Consider the following 24,944-nt stretch of genomic DNA (forward strand, 5'->3'; position numbering starts at 1 on the left):
CGTGGAAATGAAAATTGCTGTTCGTGTGTTTTTCGGTGATGATGATCCAAACATTGGTGTGATTTTGAGTCCCTTTTGTTGTGATTTAGAGCCCCTTTGGTGAGATTCGAGTGATGTGATTTATGCTCTGTTTTAGTCTGTGAGTTGTACATTATTCGGTAAGAGTCTAGCACAGTAAAAAAAAACAAGCATCGGAATTCAAAGGGAAAGGACTGCTCTAGCGTAGAGTCTGAGAATAAGAGTCAACGCATGTTCTCTCTCCGTCGGACATTTCTGGTTCGGTCATGGTACTTCGGTTTATCCGATCCTCTTTGAGTCGTTAACTCCACCATCCTCCTCTGTCTCTCCGGTGGCCGAGGAACTACTTCTCCGTTCTCAAACAGCTCAGCTGCAATTGCATAACAAACATTCAGCAAATAGTTTATGAGCTAAACTGATAGAATCAACAAAATTTACATGTACATAAACCAGAGAAGCACTTAGCAAGTTCAATCTTTCATACATACGAACAAATGCATCATCAAAGAAAATGGTTTGCTTGAAAATGCAGTTGAGTTTCAGTGTTTACTAAGAGTGATGCTTCTCCTAGAGATCAACTCATTGAATGCAAACAAGTTCTTGATGATTATGACAAAGACCATCAAAGAAATGATCAATGAATACAACTTACCTCCGTAATCTTTGAACTCTGGATCAACATAAGAGTCCGGAAGCACGAATAGAACACCAGGAAGTCCTGAAACTCACAAAAAGACCAATTCCATCAATTAGAATCACATCATCTGATTCTAAAGTACCATACACATCCACTGACTGACAATTGTGTTACAAAAAGATACCTTCAAGTTTGTTTGATGTCTCCTCATCAATCTCACAGCCAAACCCAAAATACCTCTCGCATGAAACATTGTAGATCTTCTTTTTAGCTTCTTCCTCACTATTAAACCAAACAACAATCAGATTGTGTAATGTTACAGTGAAGTAGCTGAGGAATACTAACGAACAACGACAAGGACTCACCTGCCAACAATTTTAGCTAGGGTTTGAACATAGCAATCAATCATTTGCTGTTTCTGCGCATTTTCGCCGCCGGGCTTCTCCATGACGATAAGCCAATGCTCGTAATCGCAACCAGGAAATAGCGGCGCCATTTCAGTGGGTGGTCGATCGCTGAAGTTCGATCCAGATTTAAGCGGCGAATATGAGCCACCGGACCTATCCATTCGGGTCCGGATCGTCGTGAAACGGGTCAAAGCTGGGATGTATCCGACGGCGTGGAAGATCGTCGGTGAGGATCGACGAGAGATGAGATGAGAAGGAAGCGGAGAAGGAGAGGCGGCGGCTTTGGAGGTGGAGAATAAACGATTAGCGATGCGTGAGGCGGTGGATCGGGATAGAGTTTTCGCCATTGAGACTGGTGTGGTTCCCGGCGATGTCGAGACTAGGGTTTAGGGATACGATTGAAGAAGACGAAAGATGGTAAAACAAATTGGGCTTGTAGTTTGTTATTAATGGGCCTTATCATCTCTAAATATGAGGCTCATTTGAATGAGAGATAAACACAATATGTCTAGTATCTGTATCACTGAGACCAGAACGTTGATGGTTGTAGTTATAGGATTTCTTTTGAGTTATGATGTTTCACTTCTCTTGTAAAAGTTTTGGTTTTGGTAATGATCAATTTTTAATATTTACAGAATTTTCATTAAGAAAATATAAATAGTTTAGATGATTTTATTCTTATTTGAAATTTGTTACAATTTGGTTGGTATTACATAACTCATTAAAACATCAAATACCACATTTTCCACCTGGTCCTCCAAACGAAAAAGCTTTTCCGGTGAATTTGGTATAACCCCAATATGACACCCTAAAGCAACTATTGGAATCCGCATAAAGTCTTACTTTCCTATCATCAATATAATCTGCTTTATAGTCCGAGTTTATAATCCCTATGTTTTTAAAATGTGCCGTCTTTTTGAAGTCTGGAACGGGAAAATGTCCATTACCCATTGGAGGACTAAATCCGTCGGGAGATAAATAAGTGTTCCCTCCATATCTTATTAGAGAAGCTCCATTACTTAAGTGCTGAAATAACTCTTTTGGCCAATAACCAATTATTTCGTTAGACATTTTCAGTCCCCAATTTCCGCTGAATCCATCCTAATACATACAGAAAAAATGAAAATTATATATTTTAACAAATATCCAAAAGGTCAAAACAATTCTGTGATATGATAAGTTCATCTAAACAATATATATATATATCTTTTTCATAAAAAAAAACAGAGAACGAGAAATTAACCTGGAAAATTTGCAATTTAAACGTAAGACTTGTTTGACCATAGGCAGATGATCCCCCAAATCCCTTTCCAAGTGTAGGATTTCGACTTACAACCACAAAGCCAGGGCATTGCATATTATAGCACCCTGTTTTTTGGTAACCATCTCCCTACATATAATAATATATTTACATAAATAAAATAGTGAAAGATCATCCAATTGTTTTGATCTTTTATTTCTTAAAACTAAGCTAATAAATGTTTTTATGTGAATAAGAGTAACTAAAAATTACTCACAGTCCAATAGATTGTAAATCTCGTGACACTATCACCGTATAATCTTGGATGTACCTAAAATTAAAAAATATTAACATATAGTTAAGTATTTGTGTAAAAACGTATTTACAGAATACATAATCTTTAACAAGTAATTGATAGTATTGACTTACTGCCCAACCAGCTTGTATACTATTGAGTTGAGCTCGAGGTCCATTCTCTAACCATATTTGACTTTTACTGTATTGATTATTTTGCAATTTAAGATCATGAACACTTATTTCAGCTTCAGTTCCCCGATAGATACTTCCATCTAACGTAGTCTCAATTGTTGCAAACTGTAAATTTCATCAATATCGTTTAATTTTCATCGATAATATATATATATATATATATATACATGGATAACAATCGGAAATTTGGTTTTCTCTTTTAGTTTGCATATATAATGAATATATTATCAGAATGTCTTAATAATCAAATGAGATTTTGTGACTCTTTGCAAAAATAAAAATTAGAGGAAGACATACATGTTGACCAGAATACTCGGCTGTATTCAGATGAACGCTTTGAGATTCATTTCCTTGTCTTAAAATTGGAACTGTTCCTTTTGGACAATGCTCTTTGGTTTTATATTTGTTGCTTCTTTCAATATTTCCATCTAGGCTGAATGTTTCCTATGTTATATCACAAGTAATAAAGGAAAAATAAGATTCATCAGTATTGATGTTTCTAGAAGTCCTAGTTTCATATTTGATTGACCACATATAGTTTATTCACGTTTTATAAATTTATAAACTAAAACTGACTTATTCATCCAAAGTTTTCTTAGGAAAACTTATCCTTAACTATAATGAAATTATTGTATAAATAGAATAAATTAAATCCTTGTAAAATTTAAAAATACTTATTATAATAAAAAAATTTAAACTCTATTTTTTATAAAATGAATAGAATATCCGAGATTTGATTCGATATGAGAAATTTAGATATTTTATTATGGACTGAATCGAATCAGATCTTGAATATTTTGTCCAATGATCCTATACTATTATTTGGGGAGTACACTTTATAAGATACCCTTAACTAACCTTCTCTTTTGTAAAAAATTACTTAAGAATGCCATTACAAAAATCTTATTTTTGAACAAATTTCATTCAATTTATTAAGGATAAACAAGTAAAATACTAATTTAAGTCATTTAATTAATTTAATTAAATTATAAAACGAAAATCTGTTATTTTTTATTTTTTTAAAATGACCAATCAAAATGAACATATAAGATTTGATATCTAACTTACCATATTAATTTGTTATTAATCATTAGACTTCACTTCTCATCTTTATATGATTATATTTATATGAAAAAAATAAATCATCATATCATCTACATAATAATAAAAAAAAGTATTTTTTTTCTGCAAATGCCAAGATTTAAATTTTTAAAAACGCATATAAATTGTTCAATCTATAAATGAAACAATTAAACGGGTCAAAAATTCAGACTTGAGTAATATATTTCTTTTAGACAAAAATAAATTCAACAAAAATTCCGACTGAACAACGGGTCAGAATTTGAATATTTATATTCGATTTCATAAATTTATTTTTTTGAAATGTATTTTATATACTACAATAAAAAAATTAAATATTTTCATTTGCAACATTTAAAATAAGTTTTACTTGATATTTTTAGAGAATATCATCAATACTTAATAGCTCAAAAAGTTAAAAATTATAAATACTCTAATTTGATTATTTTAAAAAATATTTATAATAGGTAGCGGGTCAAATATAATATATTATATGATGAAATGAGTTTTGATCCTTATAACTATTTGAATAGTTATATTTAATTTCATATAATTTGTTTTTTGAATTTCATAATTTTATAAACTACAAAAAAAATTTAAAGATTTTAATTTGGAATATTTAAAAATAGTGTAGAACATTTAAATATGGTTTGACACCTCTAAATATTTGAAAATTTGATTCCGCAAGCAATTTTAGAATTAACGAATAATAGATTGTGCACACAATATTTTAAAATGAAATATTGAGATTCTAAAATAAAAATATAGACTCCACGCACAGGTTGATTTTGGTATTATTATATACTAAATATATGTTTATAACATATTCGATTATGCGAATAATTGGTAAATCCGTAGTTATAAATCTCAAACAAATTCTGTAATTAGATTAGCTCAAACAAATCTTAATTTCAACAACCAAAAAATTATAAATTGAAAAGGAATTTTCTAAATTAATTCAAAATAATAGTTAATTTTCTTAATTAGTTCAAAATAATCTATGTTTTATATGCGATTCATTTATGATATTTTAATTTTTAATCTAACTGAAATATATGCAATCCTATTTTGTGGTTGTTAACATAAATTAACTCATTGTTCCAAAAATATTACTTTTTAAAAAATAAAATTATTTTCCGTTTTCATATCTTAAAAAAAAAATTATCCACAATTGAGTATTATAGAAAAAAATCTATATTTATTCTAATTCTAATATTGTATATAGGGACTGACAAAAAATTAATATTTTTTCACTTACTATTATAATATATTAAAACTTATTTCTAATATATATATTATATAAATTTTGTAATAAATAAAATTCAACCCGTACTTTAGTACGGGTGATGATCTAGTATATGTTACATTACCTGAATCTTGTGATTTTTTAACAATGGATGTTTGAAAGCCGGTTGTTTGTATATCTCAACACAATCAAAATCCTGTCAAATTTGTTGAACACAAAAATTAAAGAGTAATTCTATAAATAAAAATGAAAAATCTTTAGAGGATAGAACAAATAAACATAAGCTAGGGTCTCACATCAATGTTTCCCTGTGCACCTTGTGTAAACAGCAGATATACACATAGACCTAACGCTAGATGTAATGCCATTGATAAGTTATTTTTAGTTTCTCCAATTATATCTCTCATACTTCTCAGTATAAATAAACCAATTCTAGTCAAAGACTATTATATTTAAACTATTTATATTCATATATTAGCTGTATTTTTAATGTTTTACCAAAAATAACATGCAAATATTTTTTTGGTCAACGTTCAAGTGTATAGAAAGGGAAACATGGCTAAATGGCTTTTAGTATCCCTTATATAAAAATAACATACCGAACTTTTCAAAGATTATCAATATACATCTTTACGTACCTTTGAACAAAGAGATTGCTACCTAAATAACTTAAAAATAGCCAAAATAGTCAAAATAATCCACCAAAAATAACATATTTAAATATCTTTTGCCACATTATTTATTTACTTCTTTTGCCACTAGTTATTAAAGATAATGATTTAGTTTAAAAATATTAATAAAAGTGCTAATTTTATTGTATTCGATATATATATTCAAAAAGAAAATCAAAGCGTTAAAAAGAAATTGTCTTTCTTGTGATTTATTTTTTTTGGATTTCATCTTTATAATAATGGATTCTGTGATCGAATGCCACTAGACAGAATCTCTCAAGCAAAGGACCGTAGGCGCGCAGCGCTGCCTTCTTATTAAAATTATAGTTTATGAGATGGCGGTTACCCCCGTTGGGAACAGATTCCGATCCCGCCAATGTTATCTCCACGTGTCTGATAATGATTGGTTGCAGAGATATGCTTCATCTAAACCAGATATCCTCCTAACCATACGATAAAATCGGCGTCGTCGTTAGACTTACTTACGGAATCGGTAAGTAGATTTTACATTTTACGGTTACAGTTTACTCTTAATTTCAAAATCCAGGAGCTTAATTTACCAAATAATTCTGTTTTTCACTCCTCTAATATGTGAAACTTGAAATTTAACCTTTTTGTGTCATTAGTAGTTTTTGTGTGGATAAAAAGTTAAAATATATGATTGGATCATTAGGAATATATGGAGCAATGGTTGTAGCAGGAAGATTCATATGTTGAATTGATTCATCTGGTGGATTTGATCCTTCTCTTGATGCACTACTTGCTGGACTTGGCTATGCAACACCACCAATCATGGCTCTTCTCTCCGTTCTCGATGTAACCAAATATAACCTCTTAATCATCTTTGGTTGAAATATTTGAGATGATTTTATTCTTATTTGAAATTTGATACAATTTGGTTGGTATATATAATTCATCAAATCATCAAACACCACAATTTCCTCCTGGTCCTCCAAACGAAAAAGCTACTCCGGTGGATTTGGTATAACCCCAATATGTCACCCTAAAACATCTATAGGAATCAGCATAACGTCTTATTTTCCTATCTTCAACATAAACTCTTTTGTATTGTGAGTTTATAATCACGACATTATTAAAATGTGCTGTCTTTTTGAAGTCTGCAACTGGATAATATCCATTACCCATAGGGGGACTCAATCCGTCGGGAGATAAATAAGTGTTTCCTCCATATCTCACTAGAGAAGCTCCATTATTTAAGTGTGGAAATAACTCTTTGGGCCAATAACCAATGACTTCATTAAACATTTTAAGTCCCCAATTTCCGCTGAAACCATCCTAATACATAGAAAACAAAAAAAATGTATTAAATACTTCGATAAGTATCCAAAAGATCTAAACAGTTGTGTGATCTGATAAGTTAATCTAAACTAACTATATAATTTTTTTTCTTAAAAATGATAAAAAGAAATTTACTTGAAAAACTTGTAATTTAAACGTAAGGCTTAATTGACCGTAGACAGATGTTCCCCAAAATTCCCTTCCAAGTCTTGGATTTCGACTTACAACCACAAAGCCAGGGCATTGCGTATTGTAGCAACCAGTTTTCTGATAACCATCTCCCTACATATAATAATATTTGTTACATAAATAAAATAGTGAAAGCCATCCGGTTATTTTGACTTTTTTTTTTAACGCTAAGCTAATTAATTATGAGAATAAGAATAACTAAAAATTACTCACAGTCCAATATATTGTAAATCGTGTGACACTATCACCGTACAATCTTGGATGGACCTAAAATAGAAAAATATAAACATAATTAAGTATGTATGTAAAAAACATATGTATGGAATGGAGAATCTTTAGCAAGTAATTAATATTATTGACTTACTGCCCAACCAGCTTGTATACTATTGAGTTGATCTGGAGGTCCATTCTCTAACCATATTTGACTTTTACTGTATTGATTATTTTGCAATTTTAAATCATGAATACTTATATCAGCTTCTGCTCCCCAATATATACTTCCATCTAACATGGTCTCAATTGTTGCGAACTGTAAATTTTATCAATATGTTAGTATAATTTTCATCTATAATATATATTTTGCATGGATAACAATCATATATTTTTATTTTCTCTATTAGTTTACATATAACGAATATATTATTAGTCCCCTGTCTTAATAGCTAAATGAGATTTTGTAACTCCTTTCAAAAACAAAAATTAGAAGAAGACATACATGTTGACCAGAATATTCGGCTGTATTCAAATGAACGCTCTTGGATTCATTTCTTTGTCTTAAAATTGCAACGGTTCCTTTTGGACAATGCTCTTTTGTATTATATTTGTTGCTTCTTTCAATAATTCCATCCAGGCTGAATGTTTCCTACATTGTATCACAAGTCACACAAGGGAAAATAAGATTCATCATTATTGATGTTTCCGGATGTCCTAGTTTCATATTTGATTGACCACAACTATTTTATTCACATTTTATAAAATTTTAAACTAAAATAAACTTATTCATCCAAAAGTTTATTAGGAATACTCATCCTTGACTAAAATAAAATTATTGTAAAAATAGAACAAATTGAATCTTCATAACATTTAATATTTACTTATTGTAATATAAAATTCAAAATCGTTTTATAAAATAAATGGAATATGCGAGATTTGATTCGATATGAAAAATCTATATAATTCTATTTTGGACTAGATCAAATTAAATTTCAAATCTCGAATAGTTTACCCAATGCTATATGCTACGTTACCTGTATCTTGTGATCTTTCAACAATGGATGTTGAAAAGCCGGTTGTTTGTATATTTCAACACAATCAAAATCCTGTAAAATTGGTTCAACACACAAATTAGAAAAAATTCTTAAAATAAAATGAAAATCTTTAGAGGATAGAACAAACAAACATAACCTACGGACTCACATCAATGTTTCCCAGTGAACCTTGTATAAACAGCAGATAAACACATAGACCTAACGCTAGATGTAATGCCATTGATAAGTTATTGTTCGTTTCTCCAATTATATCAATGATTCTTTTCAGTATAAATAAACCAATTCGAGTCAATGCCCTATTAAAACTATTTCCATTCATATACTCGTAATTTTATTGTTTTACCAAAAATAACATATGCATATATAGTTTGGTCAACGTTCAAGTGTATATATAGGGAAATATGAATAAATTGGCTTTTAGTATCCCTTATATAAAAAGAACATACCAAAATTTTCAAAATACATTTCTTACGTACCTTTAAATAAAGAGATTGCTAAAATACTTAAAAATAGTCAAAATAATCCACCAAAATTTATAAAAATGAAGAATTATTTTTTTATTTAAATATATTTGTCACATTATTTATTGATTTCCTGTGCCACTTATTATTAAGATAATGATTTAGATTAAAATATGAAAAGTGTTAATTTTATTGTATTCGATATATATTCAAAAAAGAAAATCAAAGCGTTAAAAAGAGATTCTGAGATTGTTTAAAAAAAGGTAATCTGTTCAAAAGAAATTGATATTCAACATAAATGAAATCAATTGTCTTTAGGGAGAGTTACTCAAAAGGCCTAGTTAAGTTGAAAAAAAACTAAAATGACATGGTTTTGGAGCAATAGTATTATCTTTTTTAAAAGGTAATCTTGACCTCAAGTATGTGTTATGCGAAAAAAAAAATAACAGAAATGCCATTAGAATTAATTACAGATATGCCATGAAAAAAGAGGGAGTTGGGAAAAAGCAAGTGGCGGGAAAAAGGGTTGATTTTTGGATGTAGCGACAGATTTTTGTAGGTGACAGATTTTCATGGTAGTTTTAATAAACTATGACAGAGTTGTCAGATATGTTAGATAAATCTATGGTTCAGACACAGTAGATTGAAGTAAGATTGATTGATTTTTGTATTTTTGGTTGATTTATTTGGTAGAGTTGTTTATAGTGGTGACAGAGTAATATGTAAAATAGATATGTTTGGCAAACTTACATGCAGTTATGACAGAGTAGTTTAGGAAATAGATTTAATTGGTAGAGTTAACAAAGGTTATGATAGAGTTGTTAAGAAAAACAGAGTAATGTGGTAGAGTTTGAATTTAGGAACAAAGTCTGTGACTAGTAAAAGTAGAGTAATTGATTATGGTAAAGTTATTATATAATCGGACAGACTTATTCAACAAATTAATTACTAGCGTGTCACAGTGTGTCAGAATAGTAGTGGAAGACTTTATGTATGTGACGATAGAGTTGTGGGTTTACGACTGCTTGGTGACAGAGTTAGCGAGACAATGTGGGGGTAGACTTAAAATCGTTAAAACCGCAATCCTGCAAAAAAGTTTTTTTAGATAGTCATGATAGATTTATTTTGATAGAGTTATGTATGATGTTAAATCTGTCACAGCGTAAAAATTGGTAATTCCACAAATACCCTCCCACTTTAACCGTAATTACAATTTCAATGTACACGCATCTTCTTCGTTGTTTGTAGGTTAAACACTTTGTCGGTGATTCGAATCTGAGCACATCAACGAAATTTAAACCCACGTTTTCATATAAATATAAATCATCTATTTACTATACAGAACATGATAGTTGATGTGGTCTGGTGTCAGCGTTTGGGTTTTGAAAACTTCAAGAGCCGGGTTCGACACTACACTCTGTAGTTTTTTTTTTTTAATTTTTGTTTTTTGTGTTCTTCGTCTTCTTCACCGGTCGACTTCTTCCTCTCACATCTCCGATAACATAAAGGAGAGATATTTGAACTCGGATATTCTTCATCGGTGAAACTTAGAATTTCAATTTTTAATACCAAAAATCTCTCCTTTTTTTCCGATTGAAGTTTGTTTACCAATATGACTAAAGATGATTTCTTTTTCAAGTTGCAGAGTGATGAATCGTAGGCGATTCGATTGTTATCAGTAGCTTGTTTATCATTAGCTGCAAAAATGAAGGAACGAATTGTTTATCATTAGCTACGAGAACATGATTTCGTTTTCACATCTGATTGTGATTGTTAAAAATAATTTGTTGATTCTATTAGATCTGAGAGGAAGAAGTCGTCTTTACTTGTGGGAATCAAGATACGTTTCCAAAATCTAGAGAATCGTTAATTCACACTACAGATTCCGATTGATTTTGCGTTTTTGTGAAAACGAAGAACAAAAAAAAAAAAAAAAAAAAAAAAGCACAGTTTTGAGACTAGTCGATATATTGAGAAACCCATTTAAATCCTTCGCCGTAACCCATCTTTCTGACAATGCTGCACATTAACCCCTTAGGTTAATTTCCTAAGTGTCTATGAAATAAAAATTAGAAACTTCCTAAGAGCATGCCTTGTCATTGTGTGAGTGTACTCCATGATGTTGTCATGTTTGAGCCAAAATTTTGATTTACAAATCAGACAATTTGAACACTAACTAAAGAAAGAAAGAAATCAATCTTTGAAATAATAGTTTTGGATTCATGTTACATGTCAAAAGAAAAGCTATGAACAGTTCCCTTGGAACTTGATATTAAACATCGGACGTAAAGGTTCTACCAAAGACTCTTCTTCTTCATCTCCACCGTCGTCAAAAGATATTTTTTCGCATGTGTTGTCAATTTGCTGACCCAAGCGTGTCTTCTGATGATGTATTTCTCCAATATTCCTTAGAAGAGTTAAAAGGCCAATGATGAAACTTGATCATCCACTTTGCAAAGCATCGTGGACCACAACACAAACTGAAAAACTAATAGATCGATCTAGGCTTGAATTAAATTACCAAATTCGAATCGGTGTAATTCTGATTTTTTTTTTTCGAGTTCGGCTCGGTTCAGGTCAGATAATATTCAATCCGAAGTGAAACCAAACTTGTAATTTGGTTCCGGTTTTGTGTAAATAAAGTCAAAATCGTATTTTGGTTTTGCTCGGTTATCAATACAAAATCAAATTACTGTAGTCAGTAGTCACAAAGTACAAATTACAATCCCATCACTATGTTGGCACCTGCACCCTTGAAGAGTGACTTGGCCCCTTCGTTCTTGACGATCTGAGAATTGGGTAAGACACCAGTCCAGCTCCAATGTATAATTACAAACCTTTGGTTATATGTCTCTTGACTTTTTTCTTCAGACTTTCTCGAGCAGCTTTTCAGATTCCGAGCATGTATTTGGGCATGTCACTTGACCATCATACTCATGACTTCCATCACAACAATCTGCTCTCATGGAAAAACAAACGATTATTGGAACCATAAATACTGATAAGCTAATCCTTCAACAAAAATCTCCTAACAAACAAAATTGTAGCAATCAGCAGCCATAAATCACAGCTAATATTAACTACCAACAAAAAACACTGTCAAGAGCAAAAGTTGAACCGATAGTTTCCAAGCTTCAACAAAGCCCTCATTAGTTTTGTTTCAAAGATCTCTCTTCCACTACGACGTTTACTACACCTCTATGATGAAAGTAAAAAAATACTTCCAATAGAAATCATCTTTGAAAACCATTATAAATATTTTAAAGTAAGAGACACTACAATTTTTCTACACCTTCGAGCAATACGTAGTGTTGTTAGTGAATTAGTGGTGTGAGACTGTTTCTCAATCATATTTTCCTCTAAATCTGTAACAAAGATACAGCCAAAGTATTAGTCTGGTGAATTTGTAACAAAGTAATGAACCTCCAAAGTATTAGTCTGGTGAATTTGTGACTATCTATAAGCATGATAATTTTAATCCAAAACTAGGTTCAAGACGCAAAATAAAAATCAGAAAATTTATTTTACACCTCAATTGTGTTAGCTACTTCGTTCCACAAAGAAGATTTACAAAATGCAAAAGCTAGTTACCACTTGCAATAGGCTAAGAACAAACAAAATTTGGAGACAAAGATGAGTGAGAAAAAAAATCAAGGCCCTGCAGTTTAGTTTGAATAATATCTCCAATCAACAGAAACATGAGAGATTAGAAAAAACTTACTACAAGCCATAATTGAGAAGCTCCATTGGAAAACATCATTCTCATCAACGAACCCAGCTATCGGCTTCTTAGCCACATCTGAAAAAATTATATAAACCCAGAAAAGAAATTCACCTCTATACTCGAAGTCAATCCAATCGAAAGTAAAAGCATATTGAAACAAAATGCCCTAGACGGATTGAACAAGAAAAGAGAAAAGAGTTTTGCTTCTATTTTCTTCCAATCTCGATTGTATATGTAATGAAACAAAATAATTGAGATAATTTCTAAACGATAACACAATAAATTGAGAAATAATCAAAGATACGTACATATACGTACAAGTGAAGAGCTTCTAGAAAATTGTCCAAGAACTCTAGTGAGAGTTGGGATCTTCGGAGAAAAACCAGGACCCTCTTCCGAGTTTCTGGGTTCGAGATCTTGATAAGAAAAGATTTATCCGAGAGCTTAAAAACCGTAATATCACGTAATCTGTTGCTCCAAATGGCGTGAAGAGCACCTGGACTAGGAGCATTCCCGTGAAACAGATCTATGATGAATTTCTCCCATCGGTGCTTGTTCCGGAATTTCAACACCCGAGGTTAAGGTAAATTCCTTTCCTTTCTTCCTCATCGTTTGAGAAGTGCTTTTTACTATATTTACCCAAGGCGGCTTATCCAACGCTTCAACATCAGAATTAGCCCCGGAGAAGAGATCGAGTTTCGGATGGCAAAAGAGAATTTTTGGAGGAAGCAACGGAAACTGAGCGGTGAGAGGAAGAGGAAGGGGGTTTATTTTTCTTAGCCATTGGGTTTGCCGGCGACGGTGAGAGATCTAGGGTTTACGGGTGGCTCAAGGTTGAGAGAGTTTTCTTTTCATTTGTTTGCTTTTGCTATTTTGTTACACTTATATTTTAATTTTGTACAACCGATTTAAGTTTTCTATATGAGAAAGACATGAATTTTGATGAATACTAAAGAGCTATTTTCCGCAATTCTTTTGATAAATTTTGATCAATTTCTAAAGCCTTTTCAAATCCAAGCAGAGAAATAACATTAAACTTTGAGTTTGTAAGTGCTTCGTTGTAATGTTGCACATATCCTCGAATAAATGTGCACCGGTTCACGTCTTAACCATCCTTTTTTGGGGGGCATAATTTTCTCTCTTTGATTTCCATTTCATTACTTCTCATTTTGGTACTATTACATCCTTCTCCAAAAAGTTTCCTATTATCACTGCCATGATCTCGTATTAATCTACATGTAGATTTTGTTCGTCCGACAATTTGAATCAAACCTACAAATAAAACAGAAACTAAAGACATAAGTTATTAAAAAAAGAAAAAAAAATAAAGACATAAGTTGAAATAAACATAGTAGATTTTATCCTTGTTTGAAAAATCGCTAGGCGCTAGTCGGGCGCTCGGCATGGGCCTAGCGATTAATCGGAAAATCGGATTAAAATCGGGGATTAATCGGGGATTAGTTTTAGGGTTATTTTAATATTTTTAAAATATATTAATCCAATATTGTAAAAATTTATGATTTTTATTACAAATTTATGATTTTTATTAAAATTTGAACACAAGTTATTGTAAAACATCACAAACTCTCCATTCAAATGATTGAATAACAAAAATAAAAAGTTTTTTTATACTTGCAATCTAAAAAATAATCGGGGTATATAAGATTAGGCGGAAAATAATCGGATTAGGCGGAGAATAATCGGGTTACTGATTTTTTAGGGGATTAGTCATTAATCGAGGCGGATAGGGTGGGCCTAGCGATTAAGCGGGGAGTAATCGGGGCTAGGCGAGGATTTTTAGAACAGGGGATTTTATCAAAGGCAAACGTAAAAGAAATAGTAGGCACTCACCATTGTTTCCAAGAACTTATTAGGACTCATGACACTTCCTAGACTAAAACTTAGAGATAGAAATAATCATTGGAGCTTGAAGTAGTAATATTGTATCACATTTAAAAAAATTAACTTATGACATGTATAAACCCTCAAATTTGGGTCTTTGAGTTCAGTAGTTGAATAGCATACCCCATATGCGTGTAGCAAGGCTTCCTAGTATATATAAATATGCTAACATCCAACGAAAAATTATGCTAAAAGAAAAAGTGTATATCTAAATGATCAAGAAAGAGAAAATTAAACTACTATTAAAGATCTGACGAAAAGATAATGATAAATTTGATGTAGACGTTAACTAAGCATCAGATGAAGTCAATTCTACTTTGAAGATTCGAGAATGATAATAGATGGACAATTTACCTCTCACAATTGTATTAAAATATGTGGGAAATTGATATTCCTTGTACTCCTCTGTTTCCTACAGCTTCATTGTTAAAACGGAGAACTGTTAGTTTATATGATCAGCGAGAAGAACTCTAGAAAACAAAAGATAGAATAAAACTCCGGTCTTCCATGGCATCCAAACGAACAAATGTTATCTCTAAAAATACAGAAAACCATAAACTATGTAGATTATAGTAAAGGTGTTCACGTTTATACTAATCTCATAACATGGGATCTCTATAGTTTACGTGAAGAATAAATATTCGTCAACTATATATCCATGCGTTTCAGACCTTATATATCATCATGTAACGGATAACCAAATTAAATATAGAAAATATTATCTTGAGAACATGTAAAACGAAAGAGACTGTGGTGAAACAGTTGAGAGATCTTAGCATTAAGTTTGATTTACTACACAACGTTGAATGTCTTATGAACCTGAACTGATAATTTCTCACGTGACAATGTGAGAAGGGTAGTGTAGCTGAAACGGGCGACCGGGTCGGTCAAATGCCAACTCTCTCCATATGCTTCTGCAAAAGATTCAACAAAATGATCACACTTACGTGACAATGTGAGAAGGCTAGTGTAACTGAAACTTACCTGACATTGAAACAATCATACTTATCGGCAAAGAAGATGATCACATCAACACCCTTTGATTTTAGCTCATCCACGTTCTCAATAAAGCATGCTAATTTTGAGAAAGAAAACAGAGATTATGAATCGAGTCTGAGAACCCATTAACGTAGCATTAAACCCACATACCACCGGTACCAGCATACAAAATAATTGAAAGATTAGAGAGGAAACTTTTACATTTGACCTTTTTGGTGAATGCTTGTATCAACTGTCATCCCCTTTTCCCCGGTCAAACGTATATATGGATTGCATAATGTAGGGAAACGCTAACGTATTATTTAAACTATTCTAAAGTCACAATAGACTGTCCATAATAACATTAAGAGTCCCAAGGCAGGGGGAAAGTAAAGAATCCCTATTACCTTTACAATAAAAGACTGAAAATAACGCTTTGTGTCATGGGAAACAACCAATGGTAGATAATAAAGTGTAATACCTCATGATCAATTGTTAAAGAAATAGGCCTAAACTCTCTGCTCTATTGGTCAATAAGATGCAGTCAATGTAGCTTACCAACAACAACTTTTGTAAGCCTTGGAAGATCAATGTGTTAAGTTGACAACTGCACATATAGGAAAGTGGGTAATAGATTAGAGCATGACACGCCAGAAAGCTATTTTTATTTAATCTCTTTACTCGCTGAACCTTCTATCTAGTAGTTACTAAGACAAAGCGATTTGTTCATGTTGTAAGAGTAAAGAAACGGGGAGAAAGCTTTCATAGGTGAAGAACTTATGGCAATTGATGTAAAATGGGCTGTTAAAAATCGTGAAATGGCATTAACCTACTTCCGATTATTTGTTCATATTGTAACGCAGCATCAACGACTCTTTGTATGGCCTCCTCTTCTACACATGCATGACCCTGCCACCGTCACACATCTTCAAAGCTTCGGTGTGCTGAAACGAAATAGAAGAAGCAAACCAAATTAAGAAAACAATCACTTTGTTCTTCACTGGAATTAGCTTTGATGAAATTTTCAATTCAATATGATTTCTGGAGAAGAGAGAAGAAACCTTGTTTTTACAACAGAGATGCGCGGATAGTTCTACATTAAACATATTTGTCTTTCTAACTCCAAGTTTTCAATGCTCTTATGCCTAGGGTTGAACTGAAGAACACTCTTGATATCCCCTGCTCATACAGACGATCGAATCTAAAAACGTGAAACAAATCTACTACTAATAATGAGGTCATTGAAACCTCTCCAGTGGATTGATTCTCGATTCAATCGAGGGATCCAAAGCATATACGTAGATAAAGTATTTGTATAATAAGAAGACAGGGAAGGGAGGTTACTTCGAAAATTCCGGTCGATGGGCTCGTTGCGGTGATGAATGAAACTCCATTCGCATCTTCAATCCGAGCGAAATTATTTGATGAGAGGAAGGTGATGAGGGGTTTTGTTTACGAAGAAAAAGGGAGATTATGACTTTATGAGGAAGCCGAGTCGTTCAAACTTATCTAATTGGCAAGTGAATTTCAAAAGACAAAACAAAAGAAAGAACTCGTAAAGAGAGCTACGTGGCCACAGTTTTTTGGGTTGCTGATGTGGCATGATTTTAGGAACTCTTTAGTTTGCTGATGTGGATGGCTTGAGAAGCCTCAATGAGTTTCTTTTATTAGTAAGAGATTATTATAATTCTTGTTATATAATTTCTGCATTTTTTTTTGGGATTTTTAATTGAAAATGGCATGAATTGTAAATAAGGAAATTTTATTGGTTTTAAAGTCTTTTTAAAACTTTTTTAAGCCTTTCTAGTAAAGATTTTTTTCACTAAGCCTTTTGAATAAGATTTTTATTGTGATTTTTTTCCCTGGATTCACTTTTTTTATTTATTAAGATTATAGTCATTTTATTATCTGAAGGTATTAAAATAATAAAAAGTTTATGCGATGGCAGTTACCCCCGTTGGGAACGGATTCTTCTGATCCCGCCAATGTTATCTCCACGTGTCAAATAATGATTGGTTGCAGAGATATGCTTCATCTAAACCAGATATCCTCTTAACCGTACGATAAAAATCCAACGGACCAGAAAAGACCTTATCTCTCCAATTTTAGATTTTGTATAAATTCAAAGAACCCAAAATTAACAAAGCACACGCACATAGCAGAGCAAATGAAGAAGACGAAGCACACTGAGAATTCACCGGTCAGAGATCACGACTAAGTACTTTAGTTTTCCGATTACCTCGAGCAACCTTAAATGGAGCTTCCGCTACTCTCGTATGCTAGCTCCGCGTCGTTTTCGCGGACAGGCTTTTACTCTTCTTCTTCCTCAACTAGTATCTGTGAGTTCCCGGAGAGAAGACGGAGCTTCAGAATGAGATTCAATGGTGGAGAAAGGTCACGAAGCGTTATAGCTTCCGCTGAACGGAGCAGCGAAGGGATCGAGAAGACAGACGGCGGAGGAGGATTTGCTGGTACTGCCATGGAGGTGACAACACTTGATCGTGGATTCGCTAACTCCACCACCGTTGATTTTCCGATCTGGGACAAAATTGGCGCCGTCGTTAGACTTACTTACGGAATCGGTGAGTAGATTTACATTTTTCAGTTAGTGTTTACTCTTAATATCCAGCGGAGTCATTAGTAATCTTTGTGTTGGATCAAAATTTAAAATGTGTGATTGGATCATTAGGAATATATGGAGCAATGGCTGTAGCTGGAAGATTCATATGTTCGGTGACTGGAATTGATTCATCTGGTGGATTTGATCCTTCTCTTGACGCACTTCTCGCCGGACTTGGCTATGCAACACCACCAATCATGGCTCTTCTCTTCATACTCGATGTAACCAATATAACCTCATAATCATCTTTTGATTCTTGTTATGTTGTTGGACTTGGTTTTAAATGAATTCTCTTTGTCTGATTTCAGGATGAAGTTGTGAAGCTATCACCGCACGCTCGGGCCATTAGAGATGTGGAAGATGAGGAGCTCAGAAGCTTTTTCTTCGGAATGTCCCCATGGCAGGTGATCATCTTAGCTTTTTCTTTGTTTTTCAAACCTATCACTATTGAATCTTGGTTTTGAGGTTTTAGTTACTTTCTCCAGTTTATACTCATTGTCGCGGCTAGTTCAATAGGAGAAGAGCTCTTTTACCGTGTTGCTGTACAGGTTTGGTTTCATTTAACTTGGCCAAGTATAGAATCATTGACCACTTTGATTGAGTTATTACTTATTGAACTCTGGTAATTCTCATAGGGTGCTCTGTCTGATATATTCTTGAAAGGAACACAGTTGATGACAGATTCTAGAGGCATGGCATCTCTGGTAAGTTCACAGTTTTTTCTATGTTTAGATTCTCCTATATATTCTCATGGACTTCATATATCGTATGTTTGTTGTGTTACCTTTAGACCGGAGTGTTTCCTCCATTTGTCCCATTTGCTCAAGCCTTTGCAGCTGTAATCACTGCCACTCTCACAGGCTCTCTCTACTTTCTTGCTGCTTCTCCAAAGGGTTAGGATATGATCATGTACTTGATCTGTTAATTGTCTAGTTTCTTAGTTCCATTCTGATTCTCATTTTCGTTTCCAGACCCGACATACATTGTTGCCCCGGTTTTAAGGTCACGCAGAGATGATTTTAAGAAGCTTTTGTCAGGTACTCGTTGTCTTCTTGTTTTGACCATATTGTTTTGGGAAAGAATGTGAAAGGTAAACTATAGAATAGCTTGGAGAACAGGGAAATATTAACCGGTTGGTACAAAAAAACCCCGGTTTGATCATCTGCTGCTTATGAAATCTTCTTTGTCATTGCTTTGTGCAGCTTGGTACGAGAAGAGACAGATGAAGAAGATTTACTCTCCTCTACTCGAAGGACTCTTAGCCCTCTATCTCGGTATTGAATGGGTTCAGGTAAAATCTCGGTTTGGTTTTTGTTTTTGTTCGGTTTGGTATGCAATTATTGGGATTCCACTTGCTAGATACAACAAATCAACACTAACACTGTGATAGAGAACTTTACTGTATATATACCCCTAAAATTTCTGGTTAATCATTTGTTGAAAAACTAAAGTTGGTAACTTATAGGTTGATTATGTTTAATTTCTCGTTATCTTTTTCAAATTTTCAGACCGATAATATTTTAGCACCGATGCTGACGCATGGTATATACTCGGCAGTCATATTAGGACATGGGCTGTGGAAAATTCATGATCACCGGAGAAGATTACGCCGGAGAATCGAACGCATTAGATCGGAGGCTACCGATAAGTTGATTTAAATCAACTCTAGATGGTTAATTGGTTGGGGGTGGATTTGTGTGTATTTTTTGGTATGGGGTCGTATAGTAATTAGGGAAATTAGCTAGGACCTCTTCCAATTAATTAGAGAGCTGTATACAGTAGAAAATTACATATATACGTACATATATAATATCCCTAGACGGCTATACAGTATAATAATTTAAGAAGTAACATTTCTTTTTTTTTTTTTTTTTTGCAACCTTCTGTGATTATATTGATCCAAGTATCCAACCAACATATACAAAAGTTTGAGCATTATTGGCGGGAGACGAGATTACATGATTTTGTAGTTTAGTGACGAGAGAGATACGTAACAAGATCCAGTAGTGCAGTAGCAATGCATTTAGCCATTTACAATAGTTTTCATTAGGCTTTCTGCTCAGCATTTCCTTGTATTGGGCCTTCAATTTCATTTGCTAGTAACCAAACTAAATTTGAACTTAACGGTTGATAAAAACAAAAAAAAACTTAATTAATAACACGAAAATTTATTTGAAACTTAAAATATATATTGATTAAAATTTGAATACAAACAGAAGAAACCGAAATTATACCAAATCATCCATGTTAAACCATTTATATAATGAAAAATCTGAACTCACATCTAAATTGCACATGATGTACAATCTACAAACATATTACATGTGTATCACTATATGGCGCGAAACATCGTCCTCTTACATGTAATATAAAAGTTTGTAACATTGTTCTTCAAAACACTTGCATTAGATATGAAAATGGATCGACATTCAGAATTCCGATCGATTACTAGTATCTAAAATGTTATGGTGGTATTCAAAATAGAGTTTGGCGACCCAAAAAAAAAAAAAGAGTAGTTAGCAAGGGAAATTAAAATAATAGTAAGGTGATGAGTTCGGTTGCTCTTGCAAAAAAAAAACTTGTTGCTCTTGCAAAAAAAACATTTTATAAAATACGCGAATTTTATTTTATTATTATTTTATTTTTTTTACAGCATAAAATACGCAAATTAGTGAGTATGATTCGAAATATTACGAATGGTGAAATATATTATCCGTTCGAGCATAAATAAGTTTTCGTAAAATATATGATACTGACGGAACTAATCAATAATTTGGAATCTGAATTCCAAAGATTGGTCGAAGACTCTAATCAAGTTATAAACCAATAATGAAAGGAAAAAGAATAAATTATGTCTACTTTTTTTGGGTCAACTTAATATGTCTTCTTAATAATTCAAAACTAATCTTAACAGAGAATATTTAAAAAAACATAACCTAAGCATTATTAATTTGCAGAAAACGACAAATGAAGGCTAGTGCCTAGTAGTCGGTAGAATCATGTGGAGGAGCAAACCTTATTGTATTGGTCATTTGGTCTATTAATTTAATCTTTCACGTCCAGATTATATTATTCTAAACACCAACTTTGCACGTAACGAACAAAAACAAACAAAAGATATGTTTATCTTTCGTTCTAAGTTTATTATAACTTTCTTGTAGATTATAGTACTTATTTTCAAATTATTTGTTTTATAATATCATCAACTAATTTTCTTATATTCATTTGCTATGGCCTATGTGTATTTTTACATCCACAAGTTATTGTCTTAGTGAAAAAATAATGAAAGTAAACTTTTATATATACATATACTTTTCTCCAAAATGTTCTCCCTATTAATTCTGTGTATTCAATGAACCACAATTTCATGGGTTTGTTTTTTCACATGGGTTTGCTTTTAACCGTAATCATCATTGTTTTCAGAACACAAAACGAAGTCTTCACTTTGTAACTCAAAAACATCTAATAAAGGATAAACTATTAGGGATTTCTAATACACAAATAAAAAATAAAGAAAAAATTGTACATACCTCTGATTCTTATGAATCAAAATAATGAAGGGAACAATAATAGTCTTTATAACGTACGGTTTATATAAAAAACGATAATAGTATATCTAGTTATATCAAAGACCAAAATAACGAGAATATCTTGTTATATTGTCTGTTTGATCTTTAAGAAACACATCAGTTTTAGTATATATAGTTATATATTTACAAAATCTTCAGCTTGGAGTTATATATACAAAATCTTCATGCTTGGAGTTATATATATATTTACAAAATCTTCAGCTTGGAGTTATATATATATATATATATATATATTTTAACCCACGGTACACCGCGGGATGATTTAATTTTAAAGTTAGTATAAAAATATTTTGTAAATTGTATCTCCTTATAACATATTTATTTATATTATAGTTTACAATTGTTATTAAGTAACGGTATACCACAAGTCCACGATACAATTATTAATAAACTGAGGATTTAACCCGTATTAAAGCGGTATATAAATATTGATTCAAATTCGTTCGCCATATTAATCCCTTCCGAAATATAACCCGTTCCATAATTTATTAACCTGTCCCGTGATTTTTTTTTTATTTAAAATTTAATGATTATTTATTATATATAAAAGTTTACAAATCATATCATCCTCTAAGACCACGAGACATTTTATGGCGGGACAATTTTTGGTTTTATACAATCTTTTCTATGTCTAGTATGTCTAGTATTTGTGGTATTAAAAAAAATAAGGATTTAATCCATATTGAAGCGGCGGATGAATTATATTTTAATCTTTTTATTATTGTTGATTCAAAAACCCATTCCGACAAACCCGTCCGGCCAAAAAACTCATTAATTTTATTAATGTTCTTAATATGATATGATTCTGAATTATTGTCTAAATATTTTAATCGATGTCTAAATATGATTCTGAATTATTGTCTAAATATTTTAATCGATGTAGAACGTTGAACACACATTTTCGTCAATTGGATAATATATGTCTATTAAAATTCCGAACCACATTATATGCAGAAAAAAATTGATTTTTTTTTTATATTATGTATTATATGATGATTCAAACAATTAAAAACAAATTAAACAAAGATGATAGAAGAATCATAATTATAAATCTTAATCAAATATTCTAAATATCTAAATTATTAAATATGGAATATCCGATGTATGAGTTGGGTTAAATATAACCCGACCCAATAATTTTTTTGTGAAGGAATTTTAAAAACGGATCGGATATCCGATATATCCGAAAGCATTTTTACCCACCCGTCACCAAAGTGTTGCAAAAATACTAGTATAGGGATATATATATACATAAAATGAGGAGAAGATTCCAACAATGTTGGTATGATAAGATGCTAGCGTCTGTGGAGTTTATTAATCTAATGACTATTCACATTTATGGTCTTATTCTAATTTTTGTTTAATATCATCAGATTAATCTATATAGAAATAAACGTAGGGACGTATTTTTAGTCAAGTGGTTAAGTTTATTTGACTCCGCCTTCTCCACCGGAGTTCGACTTTACTAAGTCGCATTACTCTGTGTAGTAGGGATTGGTTATGGATCGGGTCTTATCGATCCAAAATTGTCAAAAAAAAAAAAAAAAATCTATATAGAATAAACGCATATTTTGGTAAGATAAAGTATTTAATGGTCTCAAACCTGCTGCAAACATATATGTACATATAGTTACACGCCAATAATTAATTAACGGAAACAGCATGAAGGTAATTAAGGATATAATTACTTTACATATACTTTCGATCGTGTCCAACTAATTTAAATGCAATAGGTTTATCATAGATTAAGAAATTATTTTAATCTACCAAATTTTGAGTTTGAGTCTTTGACTGTGATGTTACTTTTAAATAATAAAAATAGATTTCTCCTTACAATTATTATTAACAGGTAGTTTTTTATAAAAAAAACTCTATATATTTTTGTCGAAGTCATTAAACTATATATAAAAAAAAAGAGTATATATATTTCCTGACACACTTAAGTTACTACGTAGTGTGTTTATCTCAAAATTTATCTTCATTTCAATCCAAAACAATAACAAGAAGAAAAAAAGAAACATTTGGTCAGATGACACACTTGCACCTTTGCTTAAAGTTCGGGGCCATCTCATCTGTATACAGACAATATTTTAATAACACAGTAATTATTTATTCTGATCGGCATGTATACTATAATTATACAGTCTGTCGAAAAACCAAAGCACTTACAGACTGTACAATCAATCAAATAAAAATACACTTTAAGAGTAGCGATTGGTGGATTTATATATGATTATATAACTAGTTGATACATTTTAAATATAATTAAGAGTATAATTAATAATTACTGGACGGCTTCTTGATTTATTATTAAAATGGCTCCGCCGATCAATCGATAACACAAGAAGCCGTCACAGGTTGTCCGCCGTTGTGAGTCTATCCCTTTCCATATAATTCATTTTTCATAAATAATCGTCTTATTGCTTTGTGCCTTCATCATTTATATAATCTATTGCTATTATTTAGGAAGTTATATAGTTTAAAATTTGAAACAATATTCTTTTATCTCCTTTGTTAAAATTATAGTATTTACACCTTTTGTTCATTATGATAGTTGGTTGCAACTGGAACTCGAAGTCTTAGGTGTTCATTATGTGATGGTGAACTACAAATAAATAAATTTGCTAAAGAAGAAACGAAGCAATTAGTTGTTAGTACTGTTAACATTCTGACTGTTCTGTGGTCTTTACGTCTTTTAATTTGGTCTTTAAGTAGGTTTTCCCTTTTCTTATTTGGAGAAATTTAGAGATTTGTCAATTGGTTTTAAAATCATCACGAGTTATTTCTCAATGCTTTATTTTTATTTGCACCGTTATTTCCCATTTCCACTCCCCAGTTAATTAACTACTATGAAAATTAATTAAACACACTTAACTATATAATATTATACTCACACTGAAAGAAAAAAACTTCCAAAAATTCAAATATAGTAGTCAACGTGACATTATAGATGAACAGAACCAACTTAGTTTATATGGTTTTACGTTTTTATTTGAACATTCGAACAACTTAACCGAATAAATAACAGTTTGGTGACTTTGGTCTTTCAATCATGACGGTTTAGTCGGTTTTGACAAATTGGGAGCTGATGCGGATTAAGTTGGTGTGAGTTGCAAAAGATGTGC

The 24,944-nt window shown here is 31.9% G+C and overlaps 4 protein-coding genes and 1 long non-coding RNA gene across 11 annotated transcripts; 1 reads left to right on the forward strand and 4 right to left on the reverse strand.

Annotated features, from left to right (window-relative positions):
• Nucleotides 1-116: 116 nt before the first annotated feature.
• On the reverse strand, nucleotides 117-1,479 carry LOC9315609 (multiple organellar RNA editing factor 6, mitochondrial). The gene is made up of 4 exons (XM_002881337.2): nucleotides 1,021-1,479; nucleotides 840-937; nucleotides 671-736; nucleotides 117-388 (listed from the first exon to the last, which is right to left on the reverse strand). The coding sequence occupies exons 1-4, from the start codon at nucleotides 1,407-1,409 to the stop codon at nucleotides 243-245; spliced, it is 699 nt and encodes a 232-aa protein (XP_002881383.1). The 5' UTR covers nucleotides 1,410-1,479; the 3' UTR covers nucleotides 117-242.
• Nucleotides 1,480-1,756: 277 nt separating this feature from the next.
• LOC9317450 lies at nucleotides 1,757-5,753 on the reverse strand. The gene is made up of 7 exons (XM_002881338.2): nucleotides 5,414-5,753; nucleotides 5,242-5,313; nucleotides 3,089-3,235; nucleotides 2,732-2,896; nucleotides 2,580-2,633; nucleotides 2,306-2,452; nucleotides 1,757-2,163 (listed from the first exon to the last, which is right to left on the reverse strand). Exons 1-7 carry the CDS (start codon nucleotides 5,522-5,524, stop codon nucleotides 1,792-1,794), a joined length of 1,068 nt encoding a protein of 355 aa, XP_002881384.2. The 5' UTR covers nucleotides 5,525-5,753; the 3' UTR covers nucleotides 1,757-1,791.
• Nucleotides 5,754-6,466: 713 nt separating this feature from the next.
• LOC9315610 lies at nucleotides 6,467-8,764 on the reverse strand. The gene is made up of 7 exons (XM_021029076.1): nucleotides 8,685-8,764; nucleotides 8,524-8,632; nucleotides 7,992-8,138; nucleotides 7,641-7,805; nucleotides 7,490-7,543; nucleotides 7,223-7,369; nucleotides 6,467-7,084 (listed from the first exon to the last, which is right to left on the reverse strand). The coding sequence occupies exons 1-7, from the start codon at nucleotides 8,762-8,764 to the stop codon at nucleotides 6,713-6,715; spliced, it is 1,074 nt and encodes a 357-aa protein (XP_020884735.1). The 3' UTR covers nucleotides 6,467-6,712.
• A 2,857-nt stretch (nucleotides 8,765-11,621) lies between these two features.
• On the reverse strand, nucleotides 11,622-17,140 carry LOC110229523. 6 transcript variants are annotated; one of them, XR_002332920.1, is made up of 11 exons: nucleotides 16,954-17,137; nucleotides 16,671-16,788; nucleotides 16,443-16,553; nucleotides 16,168-16,216; nucleotides 15,616-15,706; nucleotides 15,451-15,545; nucleotides 14,986-15,049; nucleotides 13,048-14,001; nucleotides 12,727-12,804; nucleotides 12,298-12,370; nucleotides 11,622-11,961 (listed from the first exon to the last, which is right to left on the reverse strand). It is a non-coding gene; the product is annotated as an uncharacterized LOC110229523 (long non-coding RNA). The 6 variants fall into 6 exon arrangements; XR_002332916.1 differs by having other exon boundaries at nucleotides 15,832-16,216; XR_002332919.1 differs by having other exon boundaries at nucleotides 15,451-15,542; nucleotides 15,616-16,216; nucleotides 16,954-17,140.
• Nucleotides 17,141-17,739: 599 nt separating this feature from the next.
• Nucleotides 17,740-20,097, forward strand: LOC9317452. Of its 2 annotated transcripts, none has more exons than XM_021028902.1 (9): nucleotides 17,740-18,191; nucleotides 18,299-18,450; nucleotides 18,538-18,633; nucleotides 18,715-18,777; nucleotides 18,865-18,933; nucleotides 19,020-19,122; nucleotides 19,201-19,266; nucleotides 19,432-19,520; nucleotides 19,787-19,881. In XM_021028902.1, the coding sequence occupies exons 1-9, from the start codon at nucleotides 17,864-17,866 to the stop codon at nucleotides 19,793-19,795; spliced, it is 975 nt and encodes a 324-aa protein (XP_020884561.1). In that variant the 5' UTR covers nucleotides 17,740-17,863; the 3' UTR covers nucleotides 19,796-19,881. The 2 variants fall into 2 exon arrangements, with proteins under 2 accessions (XP_020884561.1, XP_002879543.1); XM_002879497.2 differs by having other exon boundaries at nucleotides 17,741-18,191; nucleotides 19,738-20,097.
• The last annotated feature ends 4,847 nt before the right edge of the window (nucleotides 20,098-24,944 follow it).

This window comes from Arabidopsis lyrata, assembly GCF_000004255.2.
Source record: "Arabidopsis lyrata subsp. lyrata unplaced genomic scaffold ARALYscaffold_4, whole genome shotgun sequence".
Classification (NCBI taxonomy): Eukaryota; Viridiplantae; Streptophyta; class Magnoliopsida; order Brassicales; family Brassicaceae; genus Arabidopsis; species Arabidopsis lyrata.